Below are 24,087 nucleotides of genomic sequence, written 5' to 3' on the forward strand. Positions count from 1 at the left end.
GAATGTCCACAGTGGAGAGTGAGAAGTGTTCTCACTATCATGTATACTTTTTTTTTTCTTAACTTTTCAAATGTGAGCGCTAGAGTGAAACCCAGTAATTGCCATATAAACTCCAGTAGTAGATTTTGTTTCATTCAGCATCAAGAAATGATTAAAGAGCTGAGTGCTCAAGCAGTGGAATGGTAGGAGGTCCTTCAAGAGAGAGTTTCCTCTGCAGGGCTGGGGACAGTGCCCTCACACTGCTTCATGTCCCTGGAAGCCATGCTGGCACTGCCTTTTATATAATTAAACTGTTGTGTATTCAGTATAATTAAAGAAGAAACATTTTGACTAATTAAAAAAAAAAACATTGTGTTCAGCGGAACTGAAGTCATTTTAACATATTTGATGATGGGACTCTCAAGACTTGGTTTCTTTTGCTGTAACAGCACTATGCCTATACGTTTATTGTATTCAAAGTATCACTATTATTATAAGACTTGTATTAGTATATATTTACCTTTAGTATAGATATGCTGAATTATACAGGGGGATGGCATGATGAATTAGAATGCTTTTGGCAGAAGTAAGAAAATCTAATTAGAAGTGTCAAACAGTAAGGAATATTTATTATCTTAAATAACAAAATTCCTGAGGTCATGTGGTTCCAGGGTTGGTTAAGTCAGTGGCTCAGTGATGTTTTCAGACCCAGATTCCTTCCTTCCATCTTTCCATTTTGCCATCCTCAGCAGCCTCACTAACCCATGTACCTAGTAATTAGACCCATTGCTGAGAATCATATGTATAGCATGAGCTATTAATATTAGTAGTAATTATCTCTGAAGCATGGAATTATAGGAAGAATTTTATTTCATTATGCATTTCCCTCTTATTTGACTGTTTTTCACAAAGCATGAACTATACAGGTGTTTTCATTTCTAGCTGATGTAACATTAAATAATAGAAACATCATTCTTGAAAACATACAAGTATTGTTGAATGATATCATAAACCACAATCTTAGAGTCCTGTCCCATACTGGACTGTCCTTAAAACTGCTGCTGCTTTTTAAGTATTTCAATATAGGCAAAACAATGTTTTACAAAAAATTAATATGACAGAGGGCATTGAAGAACCATGGGTCTCATTTAACACACACATATAAAGTTCATATTTTCCTAGCCTGGTGAAAATCTGTTGTCTCACAATTATTTTTTTTTTATTAAGTTCAATATTTTCTTCACCACTATCAGGAAAAAACACTCCACCCAACTTCTGATGATGAGCAATTCCCATCAGTGTGGCTACTGGGATTATCCCAGTAACCCCAAATTTGGGGACTCTCTCCAAAACTCCCCCCTTGTATTATGTCCTAAGAACTCTGAAGTTTGCATGCCTGTCCTCACGCTTCCACCAGGAAGTCTCTTGCTTGACCCTCTGCCGAATTTGGTGCAGTTGCATCCATTCCTCATTTCCCCTCCCCTTTCAAAGAAAGCAGGAGAAATGTCTCATCTTCCTATCAGGAATGATTGTGCCTTTCTTGAGCAATTGATCTATTTTTTTTCTCTTTTGGATTTTAAGCTATCGCCTCTCACCAGCCCCATTCTTTTCTTTTTTTAAAAAAATTTGTTGTAGTAGCTTATTGTAGCAGTTTAATATTATTGATGAATTCCAAAAAGAAATATTGGATTATGCTTGTAATCTGATCTATACCTGGGCATGATTGAGTTATGATGAGGGCGTTGACTCCCCACCCCTTGGTGGGGACTCACAGATAAAAGGCATGGCGAAGGACAGAGTTGGAGCTTTTTTTTTTAAAGATTTATTTTTTATTTATTTTTCTCCCCTCCCCCCCCATGGGGTGCACTCCTTGCACATGGGGCTCCCCTATGCAGAGGACACCCCTGCATGGCAGGGTACTCCTTGTGCACATCAGCACTGCCAGCTACACTCGGGTCAAGGAGGCCTGGGGTTTGAACCGCAGACCTCCCATGTAGTAGGTGGTTACCCTAACCACTGGGCCAAGTCCGTTTCCTGAGAGCTGGAGATTTTGCTGTGAGGGTTTTTGATGTTGGAGTTTGATGCGGAAGACTTAAGCTGGAGCCCAGGGAAATAAACTCACAGAGGAAAGAGAAGCCAGCCCCAGGAAGAAAGGAACCTTGAACCTAGAGAAAAGCAAGCCCCAGGAGCATAGGAATCCAGGAAGCCTGAACCCTTGCAGACGTCGGCAGCCGCCTTGCTCCAAATAGACTTTGGTGAGGGAAGTATCTTATGCTTTCTGGCCTGATATCTGTAAACTCCTACCCCAAATAAATACCCTTTATAAAAACCAACCAATTTCTGGTATTTTGCATCAGTACCCCTTTGGCTGACTAATACACTTATATATAACATAAAAAATTGCCATTTTAACTATTCTTAAGGTTTGTTTTCGTTTTATGGCTACTAATAAGAAGGTTAGAAATACAGTTGCTGGCTCACCCAGCATCAAGTGTATGTAATACGTTTTCGGTCCTACTTTATGCCCTGTCCTCGCCTACATCAGTTCATGTTCAATATCATTGCAAGCCACCTTAAATCATTTCTGGAACTAGGCAGAGACAGTCATAAACATAGCATACAATGCTCCGTCTGGATTTTCTGTTTTATTTCTAGTAACTACAGTAGAAAATTGGTTAAAAATAGCAAACCTAGAAAGATAAGAACTTTTTTTTTTTAATCTAATGTTTTGATATTAGGTTTCTGTGTTCTGCCTGTTAAATGGCACTAAGCTTGGTCTTTTCTCCGATCTGAATTCCTTTACTGCAGACAATTCTTAGGAATCAGCTTCATCTAACACCCCCCCCCACCCCCTTCTACCGCATCACATCCTCGTGCTAATACTCTCGCTTCCTACCAACGTCTTTTTTTCCCTAGAGTGGACAAGAAAGGCACAATGGGAAATTTACACAAAATACACCAGTGCAGTCTATTTATATCTCAGGAAATTCCTTATATCTATTTTAATACTTAGTTGCATGTGGAAAAAGTGTCTTAGTTAATTCTCTTGGAAACACTACCTACAGTACTTAACTTTTGGGAAAATTCCCTTCCAGCAGCTCATTTTCTTCAATTAACTTTCCATGTTATTACTAAAAGGATCAGCAAAGTCCACTCTTTTTATCCACATTTTGCCCAATTTAAAAATTCTCCTAGGAATGGATGTAGCTCAAGTGGCTGAGCACCTGATTCTCATGTACGAGGTCCCTGGTTCCATACCGAGTACCTTCTTAAAAGAAAAAAAAGTTCCCATGGCTTATGACTCTATTGCTCAAGTTCAAGTCTTACCTACTCCGGACATTTAACACAAGATCTCTGTTCATATCATCAGTTTTCAGGCAAATGTTTTCATGATTTCCTGGAAAAAGTTTTCCAAAAGGAAATTCTAAGCCTTTGCCTGAAAGTAAACTGGTTTTGTCCCATCTCTTGGATATCAATTAAAAATAATCTTTTCCAGGAAGTTTTTCATAATTAATTTAGAACAGTTTGCCACACCATGTGATTCTTTTCTTCCGTTTGTTTTTTATAACATGTCATTAAAATACAGCTAGTACCATAATTTTTATTATATATACATAAGTTTAAGTTAAAGTTAGCATGATTTTTCAATTAGATTATAAACCCTAGCATTTCACCTTATATATTGTGAACTTTCTGGACATTTGAATGGTGAAGATATGAACATCAGTAGCATCAATAAAACTTACAAAATTGTGTTTTTTCAAAGATATGTGTGAGTATATATATATATATTTTTAGGAAAACCTACATTTTTCAGATTTGGTATATGATATTGTATACAACCACTTCTCAGTCATGCTAATAAAAGGGAGCATTGGCGAAGAATTTCAAAAACTGTGTATAAATTACAATATTTTCTACTTATTTTGGAGTATTATTTCACAATATGCCTTAAGAACAGGCATACATAATTTTAAAAATTAGTAATACTATCTAACATTGGAAGGGTACAAGGAAATTGATATTTTATTACACTGCTGGTAGGTAAAATTTTTATAAACTTTCTGGAGGGTAGTTTGGCAATATCTGTCAACAACCTTGTGACTCAGAAATTTCAATTCTATGAATTTATCCTGAAGAAGTAATTAAGGATGTGTGCAAAGATTAGCTTAAAGGATTTTATCACAGTATTGTTTATAAGAACTAGCAAAATGTGAAAACAGCCTGAATTTTCAACAATAGGGAATAGTTTGAATGAAGGGAGACTTCATTATCTGTGTTTGAATCCCAGATCTAGTAATTACTAGCTGCATGACCTTGGGCAAGTTATTTAATCTCCCTGGTTTTCAGTTTTCTAATTTTTAAAATGGGGACAATAAAAATGCCTATGTCATGGGGTTGTTGTGAGTATTGAGTGAGATAAAATGTGTCTGGCTCATTATGATGCTACATCCATATAGTATAATGTTCAGCTTTTTAAAATGGCATTGTAGATGAATTTTAACATGGAAAGATGTGCAGAATGGATTGTTATATTTAGAAAGCAAACTACAAAATACTGAGTGCAGTAGGTCTGGAAAAATAAACATTAAGCTATTAACTGTGTTTATCTCTGGATGGTGAGGGGATGCTGTTGTTTTGTGGGTTGTTGTTCTTTTTTTTTTGCCACCATTAATTATGTTTTATACTGAAAATGTATGGCTGTATAATGAGAACAAAGTAACTCAGTTTCTGTTTAAAAAAGGTCAGATTGGAAGTGGACTTGGCCCAGTGGTTAGGGCATCTGCCTACCACATGGGAGGTCTGTGGTTCAAACCCCGGGCCTCCTTGACCCGTGTGGAGCTGGCCCATGTGCAGTGCTGGTGCGCACAAGGAGTGCTGTGCCACACAGGGGTGTCCCCCGTGTAGGGGAGCCGCACGCGCAAGGAGTGCGCCCCGTAAGGAGAGCCACCCAGCGCGAAAGAAAGTGCAGCCTGCCCAGGAATGGCGTCACACACATGGAGAGCTGACGCAGCAAGATGACTCAACAAAAAGAAACACAGATTCCCGGTGCCACTGATAAGGATAGAAGCAGTCACAGAAGAACACACAGTTAATAGACACAGAGAGCAGACAACTGGGGGGAGGGGGGAGGTGAGAAAAAGAAATAAAAACATAAATTTAAAAAAATAAAAAAGGTCAGATGGGAGCAACAACAACAACAAAAAGGCTGGCTATCAGGAATATAGATAATTGAGGTGGTGATAATGATGGTAGTAGTAATTATAAGTGGTTACCACTTATTGAGCACATACTACATGTCGGGTGTTATCTATTAAGCCTATTGCATGCATCATCACCATTATCGTATTTAATATAAATAGATGCTTGAAAGAGATGCTGTTGCTCTGTTACATTGTCAGTAGCAGTATTCCGTATATCAACAAACCATCTATGCAATGTATCCTTTTTATATAAATTTTATCCAGAAAAGTTTCTTGAATTTGTGAGAACAGGTCAGCTAGTAGCATTATTGATTTGAATTAGAAACTTCCTTAAACTATCAACCTTGGAACATATTTAGTTCGGGCAAGTCTGAGCTAGTCCACAGCTGTCAGAAACCTCCTTCTTTGTACCCATCTCCCAGATAGGTCCAGAGCTGATGAATATCTGAGTTATGTCTCTTCCAAAGTCAAAGACACAGTGCTGTTCAATATAATCTGCTTTTCCTGTGCATGTATCAGAGTAGATCATTTTTCCACAGTTCAGTTATTTTTAACATAGCATTCAAGGCTCCCTAGCATCTTTACCCTCCCCACCTCAGAGTCCTCTGTCCCTCTGAAGACTGGCATTCCACTCATGCAGAACTAATCATCTTTCCTAAAACAGGCCAAGTAAATTCAATTTCCTCTTGCTTATGTGGCCGAACTCCTCATGCTGCAAGACCCAACTGACAAGATACATAATGGCCTGTATCTGTCATTCCCGTGTCACACAGGACAATTCCCAAGCCCCCAAAATGCTGCATTATGGAACCTGGCAATATATTGGGCTTCTTTTTAAAGTAGTTTTGGACTAAAGAGAGGTTCAACTATGGCAAGGGAGGAGTGCTTGTGTGGGGTGTCATTGGTGGGCTGCACATGGTTAGGAGGGAGTTCTCCAGGGCATGTATACAGGGTACATAGAAAGGTTCGGATATTTTCATAGTGGTTTCAGTTGGAAACGACAGATGAGAGAGTGCTGAAGTCCTGACCAGGGGAGCTCTATCACATTCCCCAATGGAACAAAAACAGTCCCCCAAGTGCAATGGCAAAGACCAATAAAGATGGATGGTCCAACGATGAGCCCTTGATACTGATGGTTCTGATTATGAGCCTGTGTGCCTGAAATATGAACTAGGCCTATAGCTGTGGGGTGCCTAAGAGTTACCTCCTGAAAGCCTCCATGTTGCTCAAATGTGGCCACTCTCTAAGCCAAACTCAGCATATAGATGCATTGCCTTCCCCCCAGCATGGGACATGACTCCCAGAGATGAACCTCCCTGGCACTGAGGGATTACTACCAAGCACCAGCTGATGATGTAACTACAAAAAGACCATGAACAAAGAGGTCAACTCAGACTAGGAGAATATCTCAGCCTGCATGTAATATTAGGTGTTCAAAACTGCTTTTTGACTTTGGATAAAAAGGGGGAAATGGAAAGGACAAGTGAGTTTATATGTCTAAGAGTCTCCAAAAAAGAGCCGGGAGGTCATTAGGGGGTGATGATTATGCACACCTCAGCAGGGTACCAGAGACAGCCAAGGTAGATGGAAACCCAGGTGTTGGTTGTCCTGAGGGCTGCAACGACCCACAGGTTCTATGGTCAAGGCAGATGGCTCTGGAGTTCAGGGCCATGTCAGTTGGCCCTACTTTGAAGTTTGTGTTCCTGAGTGTGATGGAGTTGAACTCAGATATACTTTCTACACTTTTACCAGAACTGTGGTTGGCATTTGGGTTGGTGTATACTCAGGAGACCTGAATCTCTAAACTGTCCATGTGATGGCCAGGCCCTGGGCCTCAGCAGACTTGCAGCTCCTACCCTCTGGTTTCTTGGATTTACCTTGGCCAGCTGACAGGGAGGTGAAGAGGGTCAACCACTACACCAGGGAGCCAAGAGTGCCTACAAGGGCAAGCAGGAGAATTGCATTCATCATCCATGTGGAATCTAAACCCCCTCTTGACGTAGAAGGGGACTGGACATAGCCATCGCAGTTCCACAAGATGGAGGAATAGAGTATGGATTAGAGTGGACTTACTGGTGTTCTGCTGGGGAACTATTGTGATTAGTAAGGAAAGAAAATGTAGTAGTGATGTGAAGAGGGTGGCCACGGTGGCTGCTGATCATCGGAAGAGGGAAGAAGAGATATGGTGTGGGGGCATTTTCAGGATTTGGAGTTGTCCTAGGTGGTGCTACAGGGATGGATGCTGGACGTTGTATGTCCTGTCGTGGCCCACTGGGTGGACTGGGGGAGAGTGTGGACTACAATGTGGACTACTGTCCATGTGCTGCAGCGGTTCTCCAGAATGTATTCGCCAGGTGCAGTGGATGTGCCACAATGATGGAAGAGTTTGTTGATATGGGAGGGATGGCGTGGGTGGGGTGGAGGGTATATGGGGACCTCATTTTTTTAAATGTAACATTTAAAAGAAAATAAGAAGAAAAAATGCCGCCTTATTACACCTGTTTTCCCCTCTCCCTGCCCTCAGAATCTCTAGTGGCCACTGCCTCCCCATCAGTGGTAAAAGTTCTTCCATAGCCTTTATATAGCTTGTCATAACTTTCAAAATTGTGCAGCAGAGAGTGAAAACTACAGTGTAAGCTATAATCCATGCTTAGTGGCAGTGCTCCAAATGTGTTCATCAATTGTAACAAATGTACTACACTAATGAAGGGTATTGTTAATGTGGGAAAATGTGGGAGAGCTAGGGAGCAGGGCATATGGGAACCCCCCTGTCTTTTTTATGTAATACTTATGTAATCCAAAAACAATAAAGAAGTATATTAGAAAAAAAGATCAAACTGAAATGCTACCTTATTATGCCTTTCTTATGTCTCCCACCTCCCATCCTCTCATACACATTCATTTAATCTTTGCTTTTTATTCCTACCCCGTTTTGCCTCCATTTAACATTCATTTCCTTGTCTCTTACATGATATTTGCTTCCATGTCTGATTTCCCCATTGGATTATATGGTCTCTGAGGGTTATAACTATGGCTTATTAGTGTTTTTTTTTCAACCTCTCCTTCCCCTCTGAGCAGAAAAACACTGCTCCTAAACATAATAAGGGCTCAATAAATATTGAAATGCTGAGGAGGTAACCATACTGTCATGCAATTATTATGGTGAAGGAGTCATTGTCAATAATTGTTAAATGTAATTTATATGGACTTAATTTTCAGTTACCCTCTGTATTAGTTAAAGCGGTGCTAATGCAAAATACCAGAAATCTGTTGGGCATTATAAAGAGTATTTATTTGGGGTAGAAGCTTACAGGTACCAGGCCATAAATCATAAGTTACTTCCCTCACCAAAGTCTATTTGGAACAAAGATGGCTGCCGACGTCCACGAGGGTTCAGGCTTCCTGGGTTCCTACGTCCCTGGGGCTTGCTTTTCTCCGGGTTCAAGGTTCCTTTCTTCCTGGGGTTGGCTTCTCTTTCCTCTGGGAGCTTACTTCCTGGGGCTCCAGCTTATGTTTTCCATCAAACTCCAACATAAGAAACCTCGCATCAAAAGCTCCAACTCTATCCTTTGCCATGTCTCTTATCTGTTGAGTCCCCACCCACCAAGGGGTCAACGCCCTAATGACGTGGCCCAATCAAAGCCTTAATCGTAACTCAATCATGCCCAGTAATAGACTAGATTACAAACATAGTCCAATATCTACTTTTGGAATTCATCATTATATCAAACTGCTATACCCCCTATGAATTTTCTCTTATTACTTATATAGCCTTTGATGTTTCTTCCATTCTCTGGCTAGTAAATGATTAGAAAGAACAAAATGATTTAACACTTGCTTATGCATATAATTATTAATAATAAGGTAATATTCTCTTTGAAAAGTTGTAGGAGTGTGTTGTAGAGTCTTAAGATTTTTAAAAATAATTTATTCTAGTAACATATATACAACCTAAAATTTCCCCCTTTTAGCCACATTCAAATATATAATTCAGTGCTGTTAATTACATACACAAACAGTGAACCCTAATGTAAACCATATTATAATCTTTCGTCAATTGTAACAAAGGTACCATGCTAAGGCAAGGTGATAATAATGAGGGCCAGGGGGGTGGTATACAGGAACTCTATTTTTTTGCAAACATACAACTTCTCCAAAAAAATGAAATGATACATTCTAAAACCCAATAAAATTCACATTATCTGTATCATAAAAGCATTTATTTGTCCAACACATTTGTTGAGCACTCATTTTCTCCCTACCCACCAACCCGCTCCTCTCTACTACCTTTCTTGGCCACCATCCACTTAATGGTTTGTGCTAGAAACTTCAGGCCAACCTTGAATTCTGCCCACTCTTTCTGATCATTTCTCCCATCTGTCTCCTCCTTTTCGTCCCTGCCTTTTTTCATTCAGAGCCTTGTCATCTTTTACCTGGCCTCTTACCCTGCTTCCAGTTCCTCTTCCCTCCACCTTTAATTTGTCCTATATACACTGCCAGGGTTAGCTTCCTAAAACAGATCTTGCTTAAAATACCTCTGAGGTTTAAGAATCAGAGGGAGCTATGCTTTGGGTTTCCTCTTGTGCTCAAAGGCTAAAGTTCAAAACCCACAATCTGGTTTCAGTGGAATTTCCCCACATTTCTTCCCTATCATGTTCCAAGTTTTAGCCACCCTGAATCTCTGTTTCCTGAACCTGTCTCTGTGCCTTAGCATCTCTTCCCACTTCCTGAAATGCCCCCCTCCTCTCCGATCTCCTCTCTGAAGCCCTCTCCAGGACCCCAGGCAGAGTTGTAGTCCCTGCCATGGCACTTACCTGTAGCCTAATTTTCTCTAATTAGACTTTGAATTCCTCAAGGAGAGGAAAATGCCTTATTTATCTTTGCATCCTTAGAGCCTCGCACAGAGCTTTGGCACATAGTAGGTGCTCATTAAATATTTTCGAAGGCACAACTCCTTGTGCTCTTAAGCTGTAGCATGAAGGTCAGATAGCATAAATTCATTATCTGGCATTTCAAGAAATAACCAGAATACAGATAGAATGGATAAATAAGTTCTAAAGGTAATCCTCAAACCTCATCTTCACACTTAGCTTTAAATACCTCCATTCTTCTGTTTCCTTCTTGTGTGGGAGTGCCTAAGCTTTGAGAAAAGGACAAAGCAGCCCTGAAAAAGACAAAGGGCCTAGGCAATGTGTATTTGGGCAACCAAGGGTAAAATGTGCTAAAACTACTTGAAAGTGATTGCCTTAAGTCATTCCATACTATGAAAGTTTGGTTTCCCCAGGTAGATTCCAAGATACTTGTTTGAGTGAGTCTGTTTGTATTTATTTTGTATCCCTGGCAAGTTAGCTGCTGATTTAATGACTGTTTCAGCTTTTTCTTCTGAGCAATGCCTGTCACTAAATTTTAATGATGGCCTAAAACTAGCAAGAAAAATTAGGTGATTTAAAGACCTAGTGCCCTGTGAATGGAGAGAGAAGCAAAATGTTCTGTTGATGTTCTGCTCCATGATTTTTCTGTTAACACTTCTTTGATTCTGTTTTGGTATGTTTAGACTTTTTTTTTTTTCTGTAGCAAGAGAGACCAGTGGATTTTAATGTGATGGGAATTTGAAAAGTTCACTGATAAGGTTTTAGATTCCAAAGTACAAATAACCTATAAAACCTTTAAGAAACTTTGACTTGTCGACTTTTGCTGTAGTGCCAGTTAGTTTGTTTATATAGTACTAGAATAAAATTTTTTTAAAGAATTCATGGAACTGCCAAGAAAAGGATCTACAATTATATGAAAAGATCAGTAAAACAGTCCCTCCTTTTCCCACTACATATCTGTGTGAGGTCAGATTTTCTTCATTTATTTTAACCCAAAACCACATATCCTGGGAGTGGATGTGGCTCAAGCAGTTGAGCACCCACCTCCCACATAAGAGGTCCTGAGTTCAAACAAAGAGGCAACGAGCAAAAAAAAAGGCAACAAGCAAAAAAAACAACAACAACAAGCAAAACAGATAAAGGAGCCAATTCAGAGGAGCTGATATGGCTCAGTGGTTGAGTGCCGGCCTCCCACACACAAGGTCCCTGGTTCAATCCCCAATCCTGGTACCTAAAAAAGAAAAACAAAACAACAGAAACAAAACAAAACAACATCATATCCCAACAGTTTGAATACAGAAACAGCTATGAGAATCCAGCTGTTTTCCATTAAGCCAGACATGAAAGAAATTTGAAAATATTTAAAACTATGCCACTCTTCTTTGATATGTATACACTTTTTTTTTAAAGATTTATTTATTTGTTTCTCTCCCCATCCCTCCCCCCGCCCCTGCCCACCCTGGTTGTCTGTTCTCTGTGTCTATTTGCTGTGTCTTCTTCTTTGTCCACTTCTGTTGTTGTCAGCGGCATGGGAATCTGTGTTTCTTTTTGTTGCGTCATCTTGCTGTGTCAGCTCTCTGTGTGGGTGGCGCCATTCTTAGGCAGGCTGCACTTTCTTTAGCGCTGGGCAGCTCTCCTTATGGGGCACGCTCTCCTTATGGGGAGCGCTCTCCTTATGGGGCCCACTCCCTGTGCATGGGACTCCCCTACGCGGGGGACACACCTGCATGGCAGGGCACTCCTTGTGCGCATCAGCACTGCGCATGGGCCAGCTGCACACAGCTAAGGGAGGACCGGGGTTTGAACCGAGGACCTCCCATGTGGTAGACAGATGCCCTAACCACTGGGCCAAGTCTGCTTCCCTACGCTTTTTGATTAGTAGAATTTCAGTCGAGTTTAAAAGAATTTTATAAATTTAAATTTGACTAATAACACTACTGGCATACACTGGGCACTCAATAAGTATTTTAGGTAATTTGCCATTGACTTAATTTATGTTTAGAAGTAATTAATCAGAAACATTAAAGCAAGCTTGACTTTTCTCTTTTAAATTTCAGCTGTTGCCACCTTCTCCCATTCGAGCTTCTATTAGTCGCCTTCATCAAATCAAACAGGTAAGAAAATGACTTTCAAAGCCAATAAGCTGCTCATTTAAAAAAGTAAATTTCCCTTTTCTTTATTAAGCATGGTCACATGTGACTACATTTTCAATTGCAGGAATGAATTTTATGGGGAAAAGATGGAGACCTATATTTATTTTTGTTATTAACTTTTAATAAATTGATATTAATAGTTTCCAGAAATATTGGAAAAACTCTTTTAACTTGAATTTGGATTCTTTATTTCAGGGATCTCAAAGAATTCTTATATATAAATATTAATTTTCAGGTTCATAATAACCATAGTTATCATGTTTTTTTTAAGCCTTCAGATGAAGAATTTTTATATAACAGATAAAATATCCTGTGTGCTATAATTTAGTGTTCACTTAGTGACCCGAGTTCAGGGACACATTGTACCTCACTGGATTGTGTTTTGCGTGTGTATGGGTGTCTAAAAGCTCATGCCTAATACAGAGTTCAACCTTTTAATTATCCCAGGATTAGCCACGGAACTCAAAAGATCAAATCACCACTCCACCACAGGTGGTGAGATTTTTTTTTTATAACTCAACTGCAAGCACACTTTTTTCCAAGAGGGACTTAACTGTTATGAAGCATTTACTATTCACTTAGCACCTGAATAGGTGCTTTACATCTCTGACTTTATGTAATCTCACATCACCCTGTAAGGTCAAAAACTAAAGATGGGAGAGATTTAGTAATTTATGCAAGGTCCAGAGTTAGTGAGCATCAGTGCCAAGATTTAGCCCCAGTTTTACTCGATCCTTTTCCAGGTAGCCTTTCCCTGTTTCACTGGCACAAAACTCATAGTATTTTATAATCCTAGGTTTTAGAACTCCAACTCTTGCTCCTTTTCCTTGTCTGATACCCTTCCTCCCCACACCCTGGCTTCCCTAAGGTCATTTTATCACCCACTAGTAAGAAAATATGGTGGTGGAGGGGGGAGACAGCTCGAACAATTTGGTACCTCCCTCCCACATCGGAGGTCCTGAGTTCAGTTCCTTGTGCCTCCTAAAAAGAAACTAGGAGGACAAACAGACACAGCAAGTGCAAACAACAAGGGGGTGGGGAGAAAGAAAGAAATAAAACTAAAAAAATAAAATAAAATAAAAATTTAAAATATGGTAAATACATAAATACATTCTTTTACTTTTTTTGTAGTTAAAACATTCTTTTACTATTTGTCTCTGTGAATATGTAACTATTTTATCGTAAAGAATGAAAGAACCTAAAACCAATAGTTAAAGTGACCTTTGGTTTATTTGTGCAATTTGTTGCAATTAGACCAAACTTTAACAACTGGTTACATGCTGCTATTCCATCATAAACTTCGAAGTAAAGACGAATTTAGCCAGTTAGTAACATAAATTGTAAAGCAGCTTATTATTTCCACAATGATGTAATACATGTTATAAACATTTAAAGGAACACGAAGAGAAAACGAGTGAGATGGGAAAAGAGAAATAACATTCACTTTCAATCTGGCTACGGTTTGAATGGAAAATTCAGGCTTGTTTTCAGTAGTTTACTAGTCTGATACATATCTGATGTTGCATATTAAAGAAACTGGCATTCTTAAGCCATGACTTCTTTTTTAGATATGGAATTTAACCTTTGAAGTACAAAACAAATGTCTGTTTACTTCCCCGGTTGCATTCTGAACTTTCACTCTAATGTAATCAATAACGGCATTTATTTCATTTGAATTCATTTTCCAGTAAAATGGGGGAAATAATAATAGCTACCTCATAGGATTGTTGTAAGGACAAAAGAAGCCAGTATATGCACAGTGCTTAGAATAGTGCCTGGCTCACTGCATTAAAAAAAGTTTTAAATGGAAAATTAAAAACATACACAAAGTAGAACCTCCATCTACCCAACACCCAGGTTCAACAATTAGCCACATTTTGTACACCATTTTTCATCTATCCCCTTCTTTTTTGGGGGAAGGATTTTAAGTAAATCCCTGACATGTCTTTTTACCCACAAAAACTCAATATGAATTTCTGACAAGAACTTTAAAAAAAACAAACACAATGCCATCTTTGCATCTAACAAAAGTAACAGTTATTCCTTAAAGTCATAGAGTAACCAGTCCATATTAATTTTTTCCTGATTCTCAAAAATGCCTTTTATGCTAATTCAAACAAGATCCAAACATGACATTTGGTTATTTTATCTCTTAGGTCTCTTTTGTTTAAAATAGTTGTCTCTTCCTATGTTTTGTTCCATGCCAATTATTTACTGAAGAAACCAGACCATTTGTTCTGTAGAAGCCCCCATTCTGATTTTGATTCCTTGCGTTGTCTTTTTTTTAAGAGTGTTGGGTTTTTTTAGATTTTATTTTATTTATTTCTCTCTCCTTCCCCTCCCCGCCCCATTGTCTGTTCTCTTGTGTCCATTTGCTGTGTGTTCTTCTGTGTCCACTTGCATTCTTGGTGGCGCTGGGAATCTGTGTCTCTTTTTGTTGCGTCATCTTGGTGCATCAGCTCTCTGGGTGTGCGGTGCCACTCCTCGGCAGAGATTTTATTTTATTTATTTCTCTCTTCTTCCCCTCCCCCCCCCCCATTGTCTGTTCTCTTGTCTCCATTCACTGTGTGTTCTTCTGTGTCCACTTGCATTCTTGGTGGTGCTGGGAATCTGTGTCTCTTTTTGTTGCGTCATCTTGCTGCATCAGCTCTCTCTGGGCGGTGCCACTCCTCGGCAGGCTGCACTTTTTTTGTGTGGGGTGGCTTTCCTTGCGGGGCTCACTCCTTGTGTGTGGGGAACACCCCTGCCTGGCACAGCACCCCTTGCGTGCGGCAGCACTGCGTGTGGGCCAGCTCACCACATGGGCCAGGGTGCCCTGGGTATAGAACCCTGGACCCTCCATATGATAGACACACTATCAGTTGAGCCACATTTGCTTCCCTGTGTTGTTTTTTATTCCTGGTATTTCCTGGACACTCATTTGATTAAGTTTGCTTTTATTTTTAAACAAGCACCCTGACACAAGTAAATACAAGGTTCTGGGTCAACATTTTAAGTATGCATTTAAGCTGATGGATGATTTCTTCTTGGCTATGGTTGTTAGCTGTTTTCTAGGTATAAGAGAGCTGGAGAACATCAAGCTGGAAGTCAATTTTCTAAACACATGGTAATTCTTCCCAAATATTCAGGAATTATTCTTTTTGTGTAATTTTCCTTTTCTAATAACAGTTGAGCTTGTGTTTCAAGAAATTTGAACACATTCAGCCTTTAGCTGCCAGTCTCCCAAAGCCCTAAACATAAATAATTACCCTGTAGAAATAGTTTCCTTACAACATTTTGTTATATATAACTGTGTTTATTTCCTTGTTACACTAGATGTAAAATCACTGGCACTCAGTAAGAACTTGCCATTCTTTCAAGTAAAATCTGTAAAAACGTGTGTTATGCACTACCTCTGTATTTCTAACATACCTGGTATTTATATCTTCACAAACATAAACTTTAGTAACGTATATTGCAGTCTTCTTTTTATTTTACTTGGATAATATAAATTACATTGGGTTTAGATGCAAATATAAGGGAACTTTCTGAGGCTAAGCCACTTAAGACAGATTATGCCAACTGGTGTATAGGTCATGACGATGATAGGGACAAATTAGGTGTCCTCTGTTATGTAAGATGAGTCTGTGAGCATATTCTGCTGGACTAAACTTTTCACACTTAGTCCATCTTACAGATTCCATCACCATTTTCTAGTCCAGTAAAGCATTCAGATTAATTTCTGTGATAGTTTTTTGAGTTTTCTTTGGAATGTAATAAGTAACTAGCCTCATTTATGAAGAGATATTCTTGAAGGGAGTATCCTAACTTGTTTTTGAAGAAATGTCGTTTTCTCTTAGTTTTCAAATCATTTCAGTCTTTCAATAAGCATTTATTGAGCACTGTGCTGGCACTGGGTACGCTACAATACCTGAGGCATAGTCTCCGACAGAAAGCAAAAGCTGGTAACTTACTGTTTCCATTTTTACCTTGGCTGCTAAAAAGTCGAAAGTTAACATTTGTGCTCAAGTGAAGCCAACTATCCTTAACCTAGGTTTCTAGCATACCTTACTCTTTGCCCCTTGACATTTTCAGGACTTTTCATCTTTTACCCTTATTTTTTAAAAAAATTATTTTACCATAAGCCATCTCAACTCCTTTTTGGAAGTAGGCAAGATAGACATGATTAAAAAAAGAGTTAGGTCCTTTTTACTAACAACCCTCAAAATAGCGGACTGATTAACTTCTTAAACTACCTGTCCCTATTTTCCCCATTTCCCCCAATGGTATGAAAATCCTCACTGTCACATTGTTGATGTACTCAAAGTTCTAGGTTCATCTTTAGTTCTTCCTTATTTTTGTACTGTGTCCAATTAGCTATCTAATCCTATTAATTCTTCCTTGGCAACATCCTGTTCCCATTGCCACTTCCCTCTTCTGTGCCTTGGGTCCAGACTTCTGTAATAATATCGTAATAGATTTCCTATCTCTTCTCCTCTAATCTGATTTCCACAACTAACACCAGGATAACTTTTCTATAACACAATTTTCACATTTTTCTCTCCTGCACAAAAAGTCACAATGTCTTCCCATTACCTGTTGAATAATAAGAATAGTGATGATGTAGTGACATGTGCAAAGCACTATAATGAGATCTGTACAAATGATTGTCCTTATTTTATGGATGAAAAAACTAAGGTTCCGAGAGGTTAAGTTGCTTGCCATAACATTTACTGTTTATAAGGTAGACAATAACCGTTACATTTTTTTTTGTTCACATATCCCACCAGTAAAAAATATTTGAGCACAAGCCTCCAATATATGTATTCTGTATTTACTTATACATTGTGGACATATACTTCTGTACTAGCATATTATGTGAATCATAGAATATATACAAAATTTATTTTATAACTATACATCATTATTGAAAGTGAATGTGGATTTGTATTTCTAATAGTCTTGATAATTTAAAAAAACTTTTTATTTTGAAATACTTTCAAACATCAGGACAGTTGCAAATTTAATACATAACCCATACAGAAAATCCAGATACCCAGTGTATTAGTCAACCAAGGGGGTGCTGATGCAAAATACCAGGAATTGGTTGGTTTTTATAAAGGGAATTTATTTGGGGTAGGAGCTTACAGATACCAGGCCATAAAGCATAAGCTACTTCCCTCACCAAAGTCTATTTTCACGTGTTGGAGCAAGATGGCTGCTGATGTCTGTGAGGGTTCAGGCTTCCTGGGTTCCTCCCTTCCAGGGTCTTGCTTCTCTCTGGGCTCAGGGTTCCTCTCTTCCTGGGACTTGCTTCTGTTTTCTCTGTGAGCTTACTTCCTGGGGTTCCAGCTTAAGGCTTCAGCATCAAACTCCCACATCAAAACTCCAATGTCAAAACCCCTCAACTCTGTCCTTTGCCATGTCTTTTATCTGTGAGTCCCCACCCACCAAGGTGATTAATCACACTTCCAATTTGCTACCCTCACTACCATCCATTACCAGAACTTTCCCAAAGGATTTCCAATAGTTTTGTTAAATTCTACCATAAGCCTGAAAAGGGAAGAACTGAACTCTCTGGGTAGCACAAATGGCCACCACCAGGATAGTAGGGAAAAGAAGGATGACTCTAAGATGGAAAATGAAATCTGCATATTACCGTAATTGGCTATATTACTATACATTTTATAGTTTTATCAGAAATTTTGGGCATGAATTAGTGATAGGATACACAGAAAACACAACAAAGGAGGAACATGAGTTTGTATAAGGAAGATAATGTAACCATAGTACACTATGTAACACAGCTGTGAACAAACATTTCAGTTATGTCAATGTTGATTCTGAAAATTGATTTAACAAAGAAATGATGTAGGAAAGTGGATGTGGCTCAAGTGATTGAGCTCCTGTCTACCACATGGGAGGTCCCAGGTTTGGTTCCTGGTGCCTCCTGGAAAAGACAAGCAAGACAGCAAGCTGATGTAATGGGCAGGCATAGCAAGCTGATGCAACAAGCTGAGGTAACAAAGGAGGCACAAAGAGGAAACACAATGAGAGAGATGACAAAGCAGGGAGTGGAGGTGGCTCAAGTGATTGAGCACCCCTCTCCCACATGGGAGGTCCCAGGTTTGGTTCCTGGAGCCTCCTAGAAAAGAGTAGAAGAGCAGACACAACACACAGCAAATGGACACAGAGAGCAGACAGCAAGCTCAAACAATGAGGGGCGGGGTGGAATAAATAAATAAAATACATCTTTAATTTAAAAAGTGATGTAACTGAAAAATGAGTAGGTGGAGTGTATAGTTTGTGAAAAAATCATTAAAAGAACAAAACTCACCCAAAGGATTTCCAAATCCTGTACCCATTATCCATTTACTCCCTAGTCCCATTACTCTCTACCCCCACCCCGGCAACCTATGCCTCACTTAGTTTTGATAACTGAAAATTGTCTTAGCCAGCCTCTTGATAGATCAGTATTTTGTGTTCTTGGTAGTGTGGCACATTATGAGCTGTGCTAGGGATAGCACAAGATTCACCATGGCCATTTTCCTGTTGTTTGCTTAGGCTGGCATCACTAGCATGATATTCTGTCCAAGGTTTCTTTTTAAAACTTTTGCTAAGGCACTTGTCCATTTTGTGAGGATTGGTTTAGTTAAAACTAGATAATATGGCGGCAGACTTGGCCCAGTGGTTAGGGCGTCCGTCTACCACATGGGAGGTCCGTGGTTCAAACCCCGGGCCTCCTCGACCCATGTGGAGCTGGCCCATGCGCAGTGCTGATGCGCACAAGGAGTGCCCTGCCACGCAGGGGTGTCCCCCGCGTAGGGGAGCCCCACGCACAGGGAGCGCGCCCCATAAGGAGAGCCGCCCAGCGCGAAAGAAAGTGCAGCCTGCCTAAGAATGGCACCACCCACACGGAGAGCTGACACAGCAAGATGACGCAACAAAAAGAAACACAGATTCCCATGCCACTGACAACAACAGAAGCGGACAAAGAAGACGCAGCAAATAGACACAGAGAAGAGACAACTGGGGTGGGGGGGGGAGAAGGGGAGAGAAATAAATAAATCTTTAAAAAAAAACAACAAAAAAACAACTAGGTAATATACCCATATATCCACCAGGCTTGGCACAGGTAAACTGCAATTAGTTGTAATCAGCTAAAACCAGGTAAACTGCAATTAGTTGTAATCAGCTAAAAACAAAACAAAGCTCTTCCCTCATAAGACTGCCTGATTATAGGCTGAGTGAGGGCTCCTGTGTCAATTTTTATATCTTTCTGTCTTTAATAATAAAATATGTAGAGTGAATATTTTAAATAAAAGAATGTCATGCATACTTTTTTTATCCCCACCCCCTGAGATAGCTCCATTGTCTGTCTGCTCACTGTGTCTGCCCGTCTTTTTTAGGAGGCACCAGGAACTGAACCTAGGACCTCCTCTATGGGAGGCGGGCACCCAACTTCTTGAGTCATATCTTCCTCTGAGTGAATTTTTCTTTTTCTTCTTCTCAATGGATCATCTTGCTCACCCCCTAGGGTATGAGCATTCTTTTTAAAAATTTTAATAATATGGCTCATTTAACCCAAATATACCCAAAATATTATTCCAACATGTAATCGATATAAAATTATTAGTGAGTTAATTGGCATTCAGATTAGCAACACTTCAAACCCTCAGTAGCTAGCAACTAATGACTACCATACTGCACTGTGCAATCCAGCTGATTATGCCCCTTCTTTCCCTTTCTTTTCCTGGAAAAGGTGATTTTCCAGAACATCTGGCCTAAATATGAGTGTCCTTGATTTTTTTGGTCTTATCCAAATTTTTAAATAATTTCAAACTTATAGGACAGTTACAAAAATAATGCAAACCTCACACAGAGAATTCCAACATACCCCTACCCATCCTCCAGATACTCAGATCCACGAATTTTAACATTTTGCCACAGTTGCCATTTCATTCCATCTATCTATCTATGTATCTATGATCATTCTTACTTTAGGGAGCACTGACTTAAAAAATATAAAGCTTGTCTCAGATAGGATACTAGGCCTCTTTGGGGAAGGAGCTAGCTTATCTGCGAATTCATGTAGCAGATATTGGGTACCTGCTAGTTGCCAGCATTATCCTAAATTCATTATGTGAGAAATATGTTTTTAAGACTGCCAGGATGAGCAATTTGAATTACGGCTTATTTTTTAAATAATTATGTGAAAAGTGATACTTGCATATTATTTTAAAAAGTCAGGCAATAGAGTAAAGTACAAAAAAAGAAAGAACAAATTACCTCAAATCTCACTACTCATTGATAACTACTGTTAACTTTTTGCTGAACATGCTTCTAAATGCTTCCTTTTTATATATGTACATGCACACAATTGTACATAAACAAAATCCAGTTCTTTCCCACTTAATATGTAATACATTTTCCATTGTCAATAACTATAGATTTAAATTATATTTGGGGAAGAGGACTTGGCCCAGTGGTTAGGACGCCCATCTACCACATGGGAGGTCCGCAGTTCAAACCCCGGGCCTCCTTGACCCGTGTGGAGCTGGCCATGCGCAGTGCTGATGTGCGCAAGGAGTGCTGTGCCATGCAGGGGTGTCCCCGCGTAGGGGAGCCCCATGCGCAAGGGGCGCACCCCGTAAGGAGAGCCGCCCAGTGCGAAAGAAAGTGCAGCCTGCCCAGGAATGGTGCCGCCCACACGGAGAGCTGACACAGCAAGATGACACAACAAAAAGAAACACAGATTCCCCTGCCACTGACAACAACAGAAGCGGACAAAGAAGAACACGCAATGAAAAGACACAGAGAACAGACAACCGGGGCAGGAGGGAAGGGGAGAGAAATATAAATAAATCTTTAAAAAAATGTCCATAGGCCCAAAGTTACTTTAAAAATAAATAAATAAATAAATAATATTTGTACTTTCATATACTTAAACAAACCATAAATATAGACCTTTTTTTCAAGATAGGCATTTAGTTTGCTTTGGACCATAAGTAATATTTGACGTCATGGTAGTAATGGTAGGAAAAACAGTATAATTTTGAATGCTTGACGTTTTGTCTTTTGAATGAAGAAAGGTTCAGAGTCCTTCATCTGATCAGTTCCTGTATACCTGATGTGCTGAATGCATAAATGAAAGAACTTTTGAGTTTGGCAGTTGTCACAACAATGAAAAACAGAGACCCTGACACTTGTTTAGAGATTCATTTGTTCTATAGCTCTTCTATAGCCCAGTGAATAACAATAAAGGTACAGCCAAATGAAACCAAGCTTAGTAAAACCACAGGCACTGGGTATTCAGTTTATTCTCACCCGCCCTGCACCCCCTTTCAGGAAGAAGGCATGGAATTGATAAACAGAGAAACAGTGCATGAGCGGTGAGTGCTGTACTTTGAATTACTATCCTGATCCTCTGTATATTCAAATATTTCTTTTCTTTTAGAAAGGCAAACTGCAGTATTGATTCCTTTTTCTTTTTTCTTTTTGTAGGGATATACAAATTGCAATACAGATAAATCAATCTTGGGGAAAAAGTTTGAACCTGGTAGGATAGTAACATGTCAATTTTATATAAAAGTAGACATTTTTACTGACTGCCAGTGTTGGAATTAGTTTTGCTGTAATTTCAGAAGTCTAAGCTCTCGTTTGAACTAAGATTATATCTGCTGCATAAATAATTTTGATTGTTGCTCTTAAGAAACAGTTTATGATTTACCCATAAAAATTCTATCCTTGTTTGAAAGTGAGGTTCAAAGTAAATAGGCTGATACAAAACCTCTCTGGGCTGGTGGACCTGTAAAAAGTTGAGTTGAATTGGTTAAAATGCTTAAATGACAAGTCAGTAAATGATTTCATGCCCCTCTACATCATTTTTAAGTATAAATTAGAGTTTTAAACCACAGACAATGGATTAATGGAAAAATACTGCATTTTGTGCCTGGAACATTTTAACATACAACCTTCCATTTAAACTTATTTAGAATTTAGTTACTAACATTTTTTAATGTCTGTGCACATATTGTGTTTCCTTAGTTGTGGTCGTTGAGTGATAATTAGTGTTCTTTTCCGTGGACATCTCAGATCATGACAGAACAGGAAGAACTGAGTAGAAATTTGAGTAGGTGAAATTCTGGCTAAATGTCAATTTCCAGATATGGGAGTTTTTAGATAAGAAAATAGGTTATCAACAGAAGCAGTGCCATCTTATTTTTCTTTGAGCCCTGAGTTCCTTAGGTGGGCATCTCCTCCTGATTTAGGAGTAGGTCCTGAAGAAGGAGTAGATATTCTCTGGAGCCTGACACTTTTCATGTTTTAATAATAATACAGTTTCTAGTTGCTATTGGAATCCCCTGAACTGACCCAGTTCTAATTACTTTAGAGTAATTACCTTGAATATTAGTGAGTGAGTGAGTGCGGGTATGTGTTAGGAAGAGGAAGGTAACATGCCATATGCAAGGCTTTTTTCTCTTTTTTTATGTTTGTTTTTAAAGGAGGTACCAGGGATTGAACCTGGGACCTAGTACATGAAAAGCAGGTACTTAACCTGCGTTTACTTATTAAAGTGAATCTTGGGTTCCTGTTTGCTTTAGGATGATGAGAACCCCTCACCATGATACAGCCAGAGACTCAGTAGTAAGAATTCCCTTCCCCATGCAGTGGCCATCTCCCTACATATTTGATTAGTAAGCAGTCAATGCTACAGTTATCCACTGCTTTCTACTTTCACAGAGTGACAAAGATTTAGAGAAATCATCTTCTCCAAAGCATATTGATGTATTTCCAGTGTCCCCCACCTCTTCTCTCACCCAGTGGATTGGGAAGGTAAGACAGGGATGCCTAAATGTCTGTATTCCATGAAATATTTATGAAACATAGTGGTTCACCACCCAAATCTTTTGGGGGATAGATTTTGCTATAGTATGTCTGATTATAAGTGATAGTTTCCCCTTCTTTTTTGTTTCTAAAAGCATTATTTAGATATAATAAAATACACCAATTTTAAGTGCACAGTTTGATTAAATTTGGTAATTGTGTACAATTGTAGAATCACAACCATGTCAAGATATAGAATGCTTCCCAGACTCTGAACAATTTCCTTCTGATCTTTTGTGCTCTATCACCTCCTTCCTCCCACCCCCATCTGTCTTGGGAAACCATCACACTTGCTTTCTGAGTAAAGTGGTGCTTAAAAAACCTCTGTTCCAATTTGGTTTTAGCAATATTTTTCTCCATCTTCACAAACTTTTGTGAGTTGCAACCATTTACCTCCAAGATCTATTCCCAGTCCTGCACGACGATTTTCAATGTAAGTTTGTATTGTATGAAAATACCCAATTGCTTATAATTTTTTTGAATGTAAAAGGAATTTTAGCACCATGTTCTGTTGATAAAGAAGTAACTTCTTTTCAGTTAAATGAAAATGTCATTGTTTTGGTTTATCACTTTGCATATTGAAAAAAGCAAGTGACTAAAAATCTAAGAGCATGTGAGAACTCAGTAATTCATTAACTTATTTAAGCATAACCTCCCTCTGAGCAAGCTTGTTTATAAGGATCTAGAGCTAGATCTAGAGCTATCTCTAGAACTTTAAACCACTGTACTCTCTCATTTATCCATGATGCTTAACTTGATTCAAGGCAGGTCACAAGCAGGACTGCAGGCCTTTCTATATATATATATATTTTTTTTTAAAGATTTATTTTTTATTTATTTAATTCCCCTCCCCTCCCTCAGTTGTCTGTTTTCTGTGTCTTTTTGCTGCGTTTTGTTTCTTTGTCCGCTTCTGTTGTCATCAGCGGCACGGGAAGTGTGGGTGGCGCCATTCCTCGGCAGGCTGCTCCCTCCTTCGCGCTGGGCGGCTCTCCTTATGGGTGCACTCCTTGCGCG

General features: G+C 39.2%; 1 protein-coding gene across 4 annotated transcripts in view; it reads left to right on the plus strand.

The window, feature by feature from the left end:
* The window catches only part of PABIR3 (PABIR family member 3), a 44,350-nt gene that overhangs the window by 11,940 nt on the left and 8,323 nt on the right, over positions 1–24,087 (plus strand). For 3 of the 4 annotated variants that reach the window (XM_071213020.1, XM_071213019.1, XM_058291799.2), the window contains one exon: positions 12,112–12,168. In XM_071213020.1, coding sequence (XP_071069121.1) covers positions 12,112–12,168 — 57 coding nt within the window. Of the gene's footprint in view, positions 1–12,111; positions 12,169–21,534; positions 21,579–22,929; positions 23,023–24,087 lie in introns of all 4 variants that reach the window. The other variant, XM_058291800.2, reaches the window with a different exon arrangement.

The sequence above is a fragment of the Dasypus novemcinctus genome, chromosome X (assembly GCF_030445035.2).
Source record: "Dasypus novemcinctus isolate mDasNov1 chromosome X, mDasNov1.1.hap2, whole genome shotgun sequence".
Taxonomy (NCBI): domain Eukaryota; kingdom Metazoa; phylum Chordata; class Mammalia; order Cingulata; family Dasypodidae; genus Dasypus; species Dasypus novemcinctus.